Source organism: Rhinolophus sinicus, chromosome 6 (assembly GCF_057876585.1).
Source record: "Rhinolophus sinicus isolate RSI-liver-muscle chromosome 6, RSI-T2T, whole genome shotgun sequence".
In the NCBI taxonomy this organism is placed as follows: domain Eukaryota; kingdom Metazoa; phylum Chordata; class Mammalia; order Chiroptera; family Rhinolophidae; genus Rhinolophus; species Rhinolophus sinicus.
Genome location: NC_142506.1, coordinates 60,399,742 through 60,414,909, shown reverse-complemented (window position 1 = coordinate 60,414,909; position 15,168 = coordinate 60,399,742). Strand labels below are relative to the sequence as shown.

The window sequence follows — 15,168 nt, the reverse complement described above, 5'->3', positions numbered from 1 at the left end:
CTATTCAAGCCTGCCATTGTAGCACAAAAGCAGCCGTAGACAACACATAAAAGAACGAGCATGACTGTGATCCAATAAAACTTTATTTAACAATAAGGAAATGGGCTGTCTTGGGCTTGTGTGCTGTAGTTTGTTGACTTCTGTTTTATACTAATAGAATCTCTGATTTATAGCTGGGTACAGGGCTGTCTGAAATTTTAAGGTGCATTCGTCAACCACCTTTTTAAACTAGTTATCTTCCTATGATCATGTGCCACTAGGAAACAGAATGCAAGCCAAAGTGTAGTTCCGACTCCCAGGAATTATTTATCAGGAATTCCTCTACGTAAATAAGTCTGAGAATGTGAAGGACAGCCAACAGCAGAACACAAAAAGAACTACACAAACTAGTAAACTAGCCTGATACAGTTCCACAGATGCTGGCAAGAGACACACGCCTCCTCAGTGAGAGGCGTTATGGCATAGTCGTGCCAGTTCCCTGACTCTCAAATCCGATTGTGTGGTACAGAGAGCCAGGTGGGGTTGCAGGTGCCAGTGTGCCTTAGGAGAAAAACGCTGTATATAGGAAATCCACCACTTTTTAGGAAGCAGTAAGCCATCCTGTTCTGTCTAGAGGGAGACCGGGTGCTTTGCAGGTCTGCGGCACGTACTGTGAGGTGTTACATCACTCCTTGGCGATGTTACATCTCCAGTTACATAAACAAAACTTGAGAAGTGGTCCTCGCTCTGGGTAAAAGAATGATCAAGACTTTGTGATTCTGACACGTTCAGCAAGACATGTGGGAATTCAAGAGTCCCATCGGGGGCTGCCTTTCATAGCATTTTTAAAGACAAGTAAGTGTCATTATTCTCATGTCTTCCTTCTGTATGTCTGGAATGCGGGATTTGATAGCTAGAGATGGGTTGACATCTTCCATCATATGGTAACCTTTGGATCCATGCAGGCCTCAAAAGGTAGAGCAATAACGTAAAAGAATCCTGGGTGTATTATCCTGTGGTGTATTACACCAACCCTGGACTTTTGTGTAAAAGAGAAATAAACTTTGCAATTATTTAAATCACTGTTAATTTGGTTTTTCTGGCAGCTGCAGCTGTGTCTAATCCCAATTAATAGAATATCTAAGAATGCCTTTCTGTTGCTTTCATATGTAAGTGATCACTAGAGCGTGTATGAAATCCTGGGCTCACATCATTTTTCTCTTATTTTTATAGATATTAGTTTGTGATCGTCTATCAATTACTGCTACCAAAGAAATATGAGATAAGACTGAATCTTTGTGTGTGTATGTGTAAGGGGCTCCTTTTTAAAATTATTTTCTTTATTCTATAATATAATGTTTATCACCAGTTCAACTTGGAATAGCCAGTTGTTACCTCTAAAGTGAACTTTAGTTCTGCTGTTGTAATCTTAGCTTATTTACTCTTTTTGCCTCCCATCTTGTTGTTCTTATGGGCATCTAGTCCTGTTATTTTAGACTCGTTTATCCTTTTGGTCTTTAGCTCTCTTCTATAGAATCCATATTTTCAGGAGCTCCATGAAGTTGGCAACTATTTTCTGACACTGAAATTTTCTTCAGGTTCCTGGAAATGATAATATTCAGATGTCTGCTTTTCATCTGAGTCTTTACTATGCAGGTCTATTTTTCTTCCATGAGCCTGTGTAATTTTTCTCTTTTATCATTCTTCTATTCACAAAGCACTAGATACTTTTATTGTTTACCAACACAGAGAAATTGGATTTGCGTCTTCAATCTCTGGATCAAGGACTGTTTCAGGCTTCAGGTGGAAGGCAACCCAATTCTCCTGCCTCCATTTCCTAGTTCTCCAACACTCATACTTGGTGGAAAAGATGAAAGTTTATAATTCAAGCTTGGTACGGCCTCTTACAGCTCTTCTTTCCATGGCATAGAGGCCCTGCATGCAGCGAGTCTGCAAGAACCTGTAGAAAGCCTAGCCTACAGCTTAGCTTCTGTAGCTCAACCATTGTGTTTTCCACTCATTATCCTGAACTCTCTTGAAGGGATAGAAATTTCTCTTGAAAAAAACAATGACGCCCCCCAAAAAGTACAATTTGAATGCTTGTGAGAAACTCAAAAGTTCAGTAAGGAGGAGTTTTGGAGCAATTTACTTAGACTGAGAATTACCTGCTATTTGGAAGCTTCAGGTGACCTATTGGGGTAGCAGCGTAAGTACCAGGTCCCCTTGTGATGACTTCTTCAGGTCCACCCATGAAGATATCGATATTAGTAGTAGTTGTTGGCAATTTTCCTCCCACGTCCCAAGCCAATTCTTCCAGGAGCTCCTGATGGTAGAGATGGCAAAGAGTTCTTAGGGCTCTCAAAATAAGATTTCTTGGAAGAGGAAATGCTTCCTGTAGGCTAATTAACTAGCCCCCATGATGGATAAGAGCTTAATGGAACGTGTGTGAGGTTAATATCCACTAAATCACATTAACAGTTTTGAAAATTTGGATAGGCCCTAACCATATAGTTGGGAGAGCAGACAAAACTAATTGAAATACTTGGCCATTAATTTCCAAGCTCTTAGAAACTAATGGGTTTTTAGAAATATCATTAATGATGACCAACACCTATATCATAATCTATATTAGCTAAACATATGTCAACATAAGAGATATGTAAAGTATTACTCATTAATGTCTTAAACTACACTGCTAAATAATGTTTGCATTAAAGAATCTACAACTCATAATTATTTCAGTCTAGCATATTAATATTATATTTTTGATCAAGTTTTAATTTGGCTTTTCAATACACAACAATTCTTATACTTCCTTTCTTTTTTGAAGTAAAATGAATGTATACCTGTCAAAATTTTATTCTGTTTTTATATCCTTTTAATCTTTAAACCATCTTATATTTTTCAGAAATAATGTATTAAATATTGAGAATTTTATATGTATCATATGTCAGTGTTCTTGAATTCACAGTCTCTCTTTAATAAAGTTTAAATAACTTAGGAGTTATATTGAAATGTTCTGCAATAAATTGTGCTTTAATGGCAACAGCATATAAACATTCCTCAGTATTTTGAATACCAAAGTATTTTACCTACACATGTTTTTGAGTTCAGACTCAGTAAAGTTCAAGGGCATCCAGGTATGAAATAGCTTGTGAGGAAATTCACATTACTTTCTTAATTTGATTTAGTTGGGGAAAAGGACACTAGTTCATAAAATAGATCTTTGTCTTTAATAATTTTGGTTCAAAATATAGACATTAAGTATTGTACATAGACTAGTAAATGTGTATATAATTTTCCCAAAGCTTGCAAAGGGATTTGACATTATAAAATACATTTATTTCTATTGACTATCTTATCTGCATTTTAATATGTTTCATTATGTAGGCTTGCTTACAGAAAGCGTTGTTAAAAATGCTTAGAAAGGAAAATGTTAAAAACAAAAACAAAAAAAACAAATGAGAAACCATGTTTGGGTATCTTATATAAATGATACAAAGTAGGGTATCAATTACTGAGAGGAATGCAGTAGGTAAGTGCCCGAGTAGAAAGGATACTTAATTCTAAAAGAAATAGTAAACATGTTCATGCACTAATTATTATTATTATTATTATTATTATTATTATTATTTTGCTTTATTTATATTGAAGTAAAACATGTGCATAAAGTAGGTATGCTCAAAGATTTGAAATGCTAAGTGGCACACTCCTGCCCTCCATCATCTTTCATGTATGATCCTTCTTTCCAGAGACCACTTTCAACTCTTTTATCTTCTATCTAAATATACGGCTATATCGTGATTTACCATTTGCGGATGTTAGCCATTAACCTTCAACTGTGCAAGAAGAGAATTTAGCCCTTTTATGTCATCATAGTCATGATTTCTGGAATATAAGTCTTGAGTCGACAGGTATTCAGACTTTACTTTTTTTTTTAGCTATGCAAAGGTTGTTTCCTGTTAATCCAAGAAGTTTTTAAAGATGTTTCCTTCTTGCATAACTTCGTATATTTCCTGGAGTTAATAATTGCCATTTCCCCCATTTGCTCCATTTTCTTCACACCTCTTGTCAAGTTTCCTCATACCCAGTAACAGCCTCTCAATACAATTTTTAATTCTGAAAATTCCATCTCACATGTAATTGATATTAATTAGATATACAATTTTAATTTGAAACTTATTTCCACTCTGTTTTAAGCCACTGTTATGTGTCATTCTGCTTTGGGGACATTTTCTTGCATTCTTCCCTAATTTTTTCTTCTTTGTTTTCTCAGATTTTTTGTTTTGTTTTGGAACTCTTAAAGCCAGAGAAGAGATTCTCTACATTGATCCTCAACTTTTTGTTTTTTGAAATCTCACATCTCCTATTTCAATTTTGTTGTCCTTTTGTTTTACTTTTTTTGGAGAGTTCCTTAGTGTTAAATTCCAATTTTTCTATTAATTTTTTTTTCTGCTTTCATATTACTAATTCAATAAAGCTCATGTTTTTTTAAAAAAGTTTATAGTAGCACCTATATTGCTTGCATAATAGATACATTATCCTTTCTAATGTTTCTTAGAATATTTGTTTTAGATTCCTTTTTTTTAAAATCTCTGTCTTTTAGGATAGAGGTTTTCTCAAATATCTGTTGGTCTTTGGCTGTTCATCATATTTTGAAATGCTGGTTGAAATCACTGTGTGTATGGGCAAGGCTTGGTCACGAGTGGCTTTCAACTTACAGCTGACTTTCTTGCAAGAGGCCACTGTTTTTGGCCATTCTGGCCATTCTGATTCTCAAACACAAAAGTTTTTTAATCTCCTGCTAAATTGGGAATTGGAAATGGGGGTGGGGAGGAAGATGGTGTTCTCGCCATTCATTGTGAAAACTTTCACTTAATTCCCAGTAGACTGCCTTACCCTTGTGCTCTACTTATACCTAGTCTCTTCAGGTTTTGTTTTGTTGTTCGTTTTTTCGTTTGTTTGTTTTTGTTTTTTTTGTGTGGTTCTTTTTTTCAGTTTTTTCCTCAGAGAACAAACTACCTGAACCTGAGGAGAGATGCACAGGAGTGTCCCTAGGGGAACTTGGTGAGGGAGCTTGGAAGTTAAATGTTCCTTGTTTAGACTTTCCGCCAAGCCCTGAACCTCACTCTGCCTCCTGAGATATCTGAAGATCCCAGTGCCTCTGGGTTATGGGTGTAGGTGGGAAGAATAGGATGGAATTTCATTGGTATCCCCCAAGATGCCTCTATTCTCCATTCCTGTTAGGTTTGGCATGACATCACTTCTCATCTATTTCTCAACATAAATTGTAATTTGGCGTCACTGCTTTCTCCTGCTTTCACTGAACAGGCAGTTTTGTAGATGTGTAGAATTCTCCATGTTTTGGGGGGTCATTTCAGAGAGGATAAGATAGGGTAGGAAATTCATTGCTCTGCCACCTTAAAACCAGAAGTCTTCCAAATGAACAATTTCAAAATACAGGTCTATACAACTTTTATAGAGAGGCTGTTGAAATAATAATGTTATTTCCAAAAATATGACACCCAGAACAGTTTATGCATACCGACAGATTTTCATTTTCAAGTGTGTCTGAATGTGAGAGGTGGTGGGTACAAACACACAAGGCCTGGATCCTTCCCCCAAGAACCTCATTAGTCTAGTGGAAGGGCTGAGACATGTCCGGGAATCACTGTGATACAAAACAGAAAATCTAAAAGGGCTATGAGGAAGGTATAATTATGCACCATAGACATTCAGTACAGGCAGATTTAATTTACATCTGAAGAGAGAAAGATTTCCAGGAGGAGGGAGCATTTCTTGTGTGAGACTTAATGTTTGGGTAGGATTTGCACCTAGTAAGAGCTTAATAAATATTTACCGACTATAATTAATACTATTCAGCTTTGGTGGTTTGTCATTTTTCTTTCCGCTCTTGTTAATGGTAAATAGTCTTCACTTCACTGCAGTGTATTGGCAGCAATCAGATTCACTTATTCTTGTCTTAGTTTTCCTGAGAGGAATTGAAAACATTTCTATAGAGAAAATTCACCATTCAATGACAGTTATTGATATATCCTATAATTACCACAAAAAAATGCTTCCTGTAAGAATTCCATCATGTTAATGATGCATGTGTATTATTAAGAATTATAAATATTGAGTAATAAAGCTTCAAGTTCGCATGTTCCCAGATGTTATCTAGAGGGCTACTAGATTAGCAATTTTTCAAAAACATAAGCAGTAATTAGAAATCTTTCATAATTTCTTTCAGAAACAGCACTTGATTTTAATTCTTTCACTTAAAAAAACTTGTAAGAAAAAACTGTCAGAACTATTGACATTTTTATAGCTTGACAAAAATTAAGCGTAATTAAAACGAAATATGTGTTGCATACATTAAACTGCAATTAATATGTTTTCTGCTGCTGCTTGAAGGGTAAGATTAAAATGGTGTTGTTAGCAGACTCCCTGCTGCGAGACTAATTTCTTGATTTTTATACCAAACATCATCATACATATTTTCGCAGTAAAAGAGTAAACCAACAAGTAGAAAACATTGTTTGATGAAAACGATATGCTACAGAAAGAGATAAGCTGGCTTTTATGAAGGCAAGGCAGTATTACTGTTTATTTTAAGATCTGATGACTAGTTGACTCCAAGGGTAAAATTTGTACTTTGAAAGCCATTCAAATGAGTAGAAAATTGCCTGCCCTTCATTTTGGTTAGCTATGCCTATTAAATTATCCAGTGTTGTTTCAGGATGTTTGCTGTTTTAGGAGGTAATTAGAAAATGAACATGTTATACTGAGGCCTCCTCTCCAGCTAACTAGGAAATTATAATAACAGGAGCTTAGATGTAGACAATTTCAAGAGAAATGGAGGCAAGATGCATTCCGTTAGTACTTCTCTTGGAGGAGGATCACTTTTCTCATGGGAACCCACAATCTCCAAAAGAAAACCCAACCTGACAAAAATTAGTTATAGCTTTCTTAAAAAAAAAAATAAAAAATCTACAGCTGCCACTTATCCAGACAATGCATCAAGTGTTACTTCCATGTGAATTTTTTTCTGGCTAATTACTTTTTTTTTTTTTTTATATTAGACACCATTTTTGGAATCAATGAAAGAACTAGGTAGCCATGATTACTAGTCCTCTTTATTTCTCCAAATGCATCTGTCTCTGGAATAGTGTTGTTTAAGATAGATCAGTGGCCCAGTGGGAATTAGAAATTATGGGCTAGGCCCCATCACTTGCTGAACTATTGCACACCTCTTCCTCAGGGGCTGGGATGGTGTCAGCGCATGTGTGTGACGACCACATTAGGATATGACAGTGCGTGTTGAGGAAGGGAAATGAATGGAGCTGTAATCATATGCAAGAAGACCACGGTACCCCCTCCGCGCTGCCTACAGGAAAAGACAATACCTTTTTATTTCCTGCTGCTTACCTACATTCTGCATACTGCAAAGGTCCCAGTGCTCTAACAGGCTCCAGACTTGGGAACATTTTGCCCTCCAAACATCTTAGAGCAGACAAATCAATCTTTTTAGGGTAGCTTAGTAGGTTTGGGTTATTTGAAGGGACACTAGTGGTATCGTGACAAAATTGTTGGCTGTATAGTTATGAACTTAGTTGGCGTGGTGATATTTTCACCTCATTCAAGTTGGTGCACAAATGTCACCTCAGAGCAGCCTTTCCTGGCCACCTGATTGGAAATTGCCAGCCCTTGTCCTGATTCCCTCAACGTTTCGCCTTTACCTCGTTGTGTTTCTCTTCATACCAGTAGTGCTTGTTATTACCTGGCATTTGTTTGCTTGTCTGTCTCTTCTCACTAGAAATTTAAGTTCTCTAAAGACAGGAATTTGTGCCTAACTTGTTTGTTTCTGTATCCTGGAACAGTGCTTGGCATGTGTAGGCACTGGATTAATAGGTTTTTAAAGGAAGAAAGGGAGGGAGGATAGGAGAGAGGGAGGGAAGGAAAGGAAAAGAGGGAGTGGAGGAAGGGAGGAGAAATAACTGTTTAAAAAACCAATTCTTCCAAAAGCGGAAAGAAATTAAACAAGCAGAATTCCTGATGATAATGTGAAAATCTAGGTTTGGTAGAGGGTTATGAGAAGTCTGTTTATTGAAGCTTCATTTGTACTTTAGCTTATTTTTAATCTCAGGGAAATTACACTGAAATGAGAACAGTTTCTTAGAAAACTAAAATTTCAGGTTATTATCTGTATATGGCTAGGATTCACAAAGAGTCAGTTACAACCCACCCCATCAAGAGTGATAAACAATACTGAATCCATTTGTTTATTTTATGTGTTTATGTTCTCATTCATTTGTCTGTTCAGTCTTACTCGCGCCCTAGGAGCCATGATACTTGCAATATGTTGGTAGAATACACGAGTTCCTAAAACAGCGAGTGCATCACGATGGGGCCCAACTACTCTCTGGATTCGCAGTTGGTTGTTGTATTTGCAGAAGTTAATGTTTGGTAGTCGTTCTGGACCGTTGCTCCTAGGGGAAACGCAGGGCTGGGTTCCTGCAAGCCTCTGGTCCACTAATCGATGCATAACATTGTTTTATGTGTGTTTCTGTTTCTTTGCTGTGTATATTGTTGATTCATTACCATTGAACTCATGGCAAACAGCACCATAACTCCTGGCTCAATGAAGCTTGTTCTCTATAAGGCGCACAGTAGCCTTTTTGCATGTAGGGACACTAGACAGCACTTCAGCAGTATGCTTTGGGTCCATTTTAAACAGTGAAATCTCCAACCAAAAGAACAAAAATGTAAAAAAGGTGGCACTACACAGAGCATGAGAAAAGCAAGGCTCCTCTGGGAATGTGTGTGTCAGGTGACTCAAATTTTTTACCACTCTGCTCATATTGATGAGTGACCTTGCAAGCACAGTGAGTATTGATTTGGGGGTTACCGGTAAATTTTAGCAAGTAGGTGAACTTGCAGATAAGGAATCTGAATAACGAGGATCAATGGTAACAGAATTTTTTATAAAGTCATCAGTGAACACATCGTTATAGCCTATTTACTGATGAATCTAGGCATTATTATCCGTGCAAAACAGGGTCACAATTAGAAATCCTGTGTTTCGACTCAATTTATTGAGTCATGATATGTGTCCAACACTGTCATGGCAATACAGCAGACAAGACAGAGCACCCAACCCCCACCCCCGCCCCGTTCCTCATTTCTCATAGAACTCATAGATAAATATGTCTCTCTCTTTCCATCTCCCGCTCCCTCCCTCCTTCTGCCTACCCTCCTTCCCTTTTTATTCCCTCCCTCTTTTCCTCCCTCCCTGCTTCCATCCTGATTTCTCTGTCTCCCCCCCAAGTACTCTTAGACTGAAGTAACCGAAGGTACAGAGGGGCCTGAGCATAGCATCTAGCAGCGGGAAGAAGAAAGGTTTCAGCATGTGGAGTGCACTTTGGGAAAACCCTCTTGATGACAGAGTCCAGGGCATACAGTTTCCATCTCCTCTCTTGGTTCCTAGAGTGATGGGGTTGAATGAGAGAGTAAGGCTGTGTTATTCCAGAAGGCCCAAATTCTCAAACTTCTAATGGGTTCATGGTTTCCCCAGGGCCAACACTGTTTAGTCATTACTCAGCCATTCCTTTGACCGAATAATATTTATCAAGCCTCAACTTTGTACCAGACCCTGGGAATACAGCTGGAAACGCAGTGTGGTCAGTTTGTAATCAGTTAATCCCCATCTTGTGGATTTCCTAGGAGTACCTAATTACTTAAAGACATTCAGTGTCTTTCCCACTAAGAAACACTTCATATTTTGGAATGTCACAATCCTGATTTCAGTTATTTCTACTAAACTATTCTATCTCTGAACATTTTTGCAGCATATTTTCCAGTACAGTAACCATATGCAAGCCCAAATGTCCCCTTTAGTACCGGTTTCACATAGCATTTCCTCTATTTTAAATGGTCCGTCTTTGTATAGGAAAATAATGTCACTGGAACCTCTTGTCCTGGTATCATCAGTTCAGTTATCATCAGATCAGCTAACAGATCATTCTTACTACGCATTGTAGCTAGCTGGGTGTTCCATTCCAGTGCCTTTTATTTAAATGACATTCTTACTGTTTTTAGTTGAAATTAAACAGTTAAAGCCACATTTTATCTGTCTATCTCTATTTCTCTATCTAGAGCTATGCCTTCTGCTATATCTTGTATGTTTTATGTAGCCTTAATACATAAGCACCATTATACACTGAGTTTACATGTTTCAATGTACATGTCCGACCTGTTATTCCCACTAGTGCATTTATAGCCGAAGCTATAAAGTTGGAGGGGAAACATGAACTAAATAAGAGAAACACAGATGAAACTATGAAGGAGAAGATATATAAAAATGTAAAAAAAAGAAAAGACAATTACATAACTTTAGAATTTGGATGTACCCATATTGAAATAAAAGTAGGAATGTGCACACCAAAGCTTTAAATAACGATACACAGTGCATGTGCCAACCTAAAGTCATCTTACACTTAGGGGGTGAGTGGCCCAGCAAATTCGCTCTTTGTCATTTTGACTTGGGTTTGAAAACGGACCTGGGCTGCATTCCAGCTCAAAGAGCCGTTCACATCCAAAGACTCCTAAATTGTCCCAAGGAGCTCATTTGGAGAGTGGATTATTTGTGTTTGGCTGGGCGTCCTAATAGCAAAAGCTGTCTGCTCTGGCAAGCAAGGGCTGTGGCAGAATTTAGAATTACCATCCCCAGTGTTTTGTCTTCATGAGGTTATTTTTCAGAAAAGCAGTCCCCAACCTCTCATTGAAAAAGTGACACTGCACGAGGGCTGTGCAGGTGGTTTTCTTGAGCTCATCGATAGCTTCCCATGGCAGGGTGGCCTGTTTTAGGTATTAGAGGCAAATTTTAAACAAATGAAAATCAGCACCAGATTTTTTTCCAAAACCAAAGCTGTCTTAATGGCATACCCACCTCTTCCTGTATCAGAGGCAATAAAAGTTATCGGTTGCCTGGGGCCAAGTAAGAATGTGAGATTTTAAATTAAAAAATAAGAGGGATAAAGAATTTCCAATTTTCTCTTAGGGATGTAGAGTGTAGGTACCTGCAGAGTGAATCCTTGTTTATTTGCACAACTTTAAATGCCTCCTAGCTGACTCTCCCACTCTGGAAGTTTTGGTTACCATCAGCTGGAAGCTACTACAGTCCTGACTCACTGCAGATGATCAAATGTTCATGGAATGGACAGAGGAAAGTACCACAAAATGAAGTGATGCTTCATTCATTATGTTGGTGGAGTTCAAAATTAAGTAGGCGAGAAGATCCACAGGAACGTAGGAAGAAAATACTGGAATTTCTAATGATACTTATTTTTATCTCATTTACATAGTTACTTCACATTACATTATACCACCACATCTATAACTTAGCACAAATAATTAGATACATATTGAGAGTGTTTGCTCAAAGTATTTTTAGGGGAGGAGCATATGACCAAAATCCTTTGGGTCCTGTTTCACTACATTAATTCACCATAATTAGTCCCCCATAGGTGCCAGTTAACTGTATTTAATTTGATTTTTGAAAGAACATGGTGGGTAGAATATGAATAGACTTTTACCTCTGAAGGAAGGAGGGAGGAATATACTAGTGCCAAGTGCCAGCTGTTTAATCCTGTGGAATCCTCACGACAACCCTGTGAGGTAGGTATCTCCATTTTATAGATGATGAAACAGAATGAGTTAGCATGTACTTCCTGTAGGAGGCTTCTGTTTTCCGGAACAATTTATAGAGAAATGGTATCATATTTTTTCCTTGTCTGGTTGAGTTTGCCAGTGAAATCATCTAGGCTTGTTGGGGAAGGTTGTTAATTATTGATGTAATTTTTAAAAAATATTTAGGCCTGTTCAGATTATTATTATGTTTCTTCTTGTGTGAGTTTTGGGAGGTTGTATCTTTCAAGAATCGGTCCATGTTATCTCAGTTAGCAAATTTGTGGACAGCTGTTCATAATACTTCTTTACCCTTTTCATGTCCATGATATCAGAAGTGATGTCCCATCTTTTTTAGTAATTATTTATAATTTCTGTCTTCTTTCTTTTTTCTTAGCCTGTTTATCAATTTTCTTGATCTTTTCAAAGAATCAGCTTTTCATCTTGTTGATTTTCTTTATTCATTTCCTGTTTTCAAATTCATGACTTTTGCTCTGATTTTATTATTTCTTTACTTCTGCTCACCTTGGATTTAATTTGCTTTTTTTTTCTAGTTTCCTAAAATGGAACCTTAGATTCTTGATTTTAGATCTTTCTTTTTTTCTATATGCATTCAATGCATTTAAAGTATATAAAATTTGACTGTATTTTTATCCAAAGTAAATTTTCAAAAACAGAAGTTAAAATGTACATGTTTTAAAAATGTTATTTTAAATATTTAAAATTATCTATTATATTAAAATGAAAAATAAATGTAATTAATAAATATCAGTTTAAGATCATTTACATAAAATTAACCATTTCATGTACTTTTTTGAAAATTAAATTATTGTTACATATGTCTTTAAAACTAAATCTATTCACAGTTCTAGGTTCAAGTAGCAACATAAAAAATCACTATCATGCTTCACACACATGCCTAAGTTTCATACACTCAAATTTAAGAGTAGTATGAATTCTTTACCATTGCAAAATGTACCTGATATGTCACATGCAACTGCTGCAAATACTATGTCAATTCCTGAGTGCCTCTAGAATCACAATTTGGAACAAAAAGAAAGCAGGAATATGGCTATCCAGCTCCGCGGGGAAATAATACTTCATTATATAAAGCTCTGTTGCATTCATGCTACCCAAGAGGAAGGATGTTATTCAAATCAATTAATTTGTCTTTTATCTGAGCGTTTTTGTCACTCAAATTCTCTTCATACTTGAAAGCAGTGTCTGTTACAACCTACCCTCCTTCACCTCACTTGGGCTTAGTCACTTTTGTTTCACAAACACAGAACAACAGATGTGGAACTGTTCCCTGGGGCCTGAATGGCGTTAGTATAAAGGCAGAGGTGTAGGGTCAGTGGCTCTGTGGTGCCAGAGTGGAGAGCCAATCCCTAGTGACAGTTACCTGCATGTTCTTTAATACATTTATTTGTTGCGTTTGTAATGTACGAACCCTCTAAAGAGCTGGGCCCAGGGTAGGCATACTTCTCTCCAAGGTTCCTTAAGGAAAAAAATAATAATTATCCAAAATCACCTTCATTACTGTTGGGCCTCCAGAGAAGGAGAAGCATATGCCATTATACATATAGTCTGACCATTTATTGACAGTATCCACTGATGATTTAGTACTTTATCTCTTTAAGGACTTTGCCTGTTTAAACTGCTTGAAAGCATTTATTTCCATCCTCAATCAAATGCTGCGTCTATGATTATTCAACAGAAAATGGGTTTCCCCTCTTCCCTTTGAACACCTTTAGCATTCCTTTGAATCAATTCTGTGGTTCTTACCACAGTCGGCCCTCTGTTATAGTTACTTGGGTGTCTCACCTTTCCCTTTTCATTCGTTCATTCAACAGATATTTCCTTTGCACAAAACGAAGCTTACAAACTCATGAGGGACACAAAATCAATAAATAGAAAATATCAAAGAGCAGTCACTGCTGTGAAGAAAATAGAGTCAGTTGAAGTGATAGAGAGTGTCAGGGCTGTTATGTCATGTCCAGCAGGTCAGAGAGACCTCCTCGAACAGCAAGGTGATGAAGGGAGGGAAGGACCATGGCAATAACTGCTGTGATGGAGGCATTTATAGGCTCTGAGAGGAAACATGCTCAGGAAACATGCTAGAGATGACGAAATGATGGGGAAACATGGAAGACAATAAATCATGTCAGAAAAGGACCCAGAAGCAGGATCATTTAGGGCCTTACAAGTCAAGGTAAAATAATGCGAGTATAAGCGCCTTGAAGACAGGGAGCTTTGTCTCATCATCACATTGCCCAGAGCTTCTGGGGATGTCATCCAGAGCCGTCAAAACCCACGTATTTACGAAAGCATCTATCTCTCTGGTTCAACTGATGACACCTGACTGCTAATTTTGTTTTACTTGAGAATATGATGGGAAATTTGAAGTGCAGTTAAAATCTGTCGTTCCGCCATTTATTATAATATAAGTTATAATAAAATAATAATACTAGTAATAGTAATAATACAAAGCCAGTTAAGTTCTTTGTGGTAATCTTTGCTTTTTTTCCTCCTAGGATTTCCAGACTGTATTGCCAGCATTTGATCTCTTCTCAAAGTATGGAAAACTATATTCAAAAGCTGGACAAATTTTATAAAGGTAAGCATTTTCCCTAAGAAATACTTCAAAAAGTATTTTAAGTTACATCAAAAAAATCAAATGACACGGCCGGCCCGGTGGCTCAGGTGGTTAGAGCTCCATGCTCCTAACTCCGAAGGCTGCTGGTTCGATTCCCACATGGGCCAGTGGGCTCTCAACCACAAGGTTGCCAGTTTGATTCCTCGAGTCCTGCAAGGGATGGTGGGCAGCGCCCCCTGCAACTAAGATTGAACACGGCACCTTGAGCTGAGCTACCGCTGAGCTCCTGGATGGCTCAGTTGGTTGCAATGTGTCCTCTGAACCACAAGGTTGCCGGTTGGACTCCCTCAAGGGATGGTGGGCTGCACCCCCTGCAACTAGAAATGGCAACTGGACCTGGAGCTGAGCTGCGCCCTCCACAACTAAGATTGAAAGGACAACAACTTGACTTGGAAAAAAAAAAAAAAATGTCCTGGAAGTACACACTCTTCCCCAATAAAGTCCTGTTCCCCTTCCCCAATAAAAATCTTTAAAAAAAATATCGGAAAAAAAAAATCAAATCACATTGGCTTAGCTGTCAAGCGTTTTAAAAACCATGCTATAATAACATTTATGCATAACAAAACTAGGCACTTTTTTTCGTTCTAGCTTAATGGTTTTCAACATTCAAAAATCCTGGGCTTTGTTTTTCAAATCTCTTTTCCAAAATGGACTCAAACTACGTTAAGAAATAGAACTGACAAAAATCTTAAGTGCTCCTCTTTAAATTAATACAATAAATACATAGTTTTACACAATACAATGAAAACTATTGAGCTAAAACATTTCTCAATACTCTATTGATACAGTATAGTTTAAAACAGTACATTCAGTAGGTGTGTTATTTGAAGTATGAAGTGTCTTCA

At 37.4% G+C, this 15,168-nt stretch overlaps 1 protein-coding gene across 1 annotated transcript in view; it reads left to right on the top strand.

Annotated features, from left to right (window-relative positions):
* Positions 1-14,284, top strand: part of SPATA17 (spermatogenesis associated 17) — a 125,535-nt gene extending 111,251 nt beyond the window's left edge. The window contains exon 10 of the mRNA XM_019739978.3: positions 14,202-14,284. Coding sequence (XP_019595537.2) covers positions 14,202-14,282 — 81 coding nt within the window. The 3' untranslated portion in view covers positions 14,283-14,284. The remainder of the gene's footprint in view (positions 1-14,201) is intronic.
* Positions 14,285-15,168: the final 884 nt, after the last annotated feature.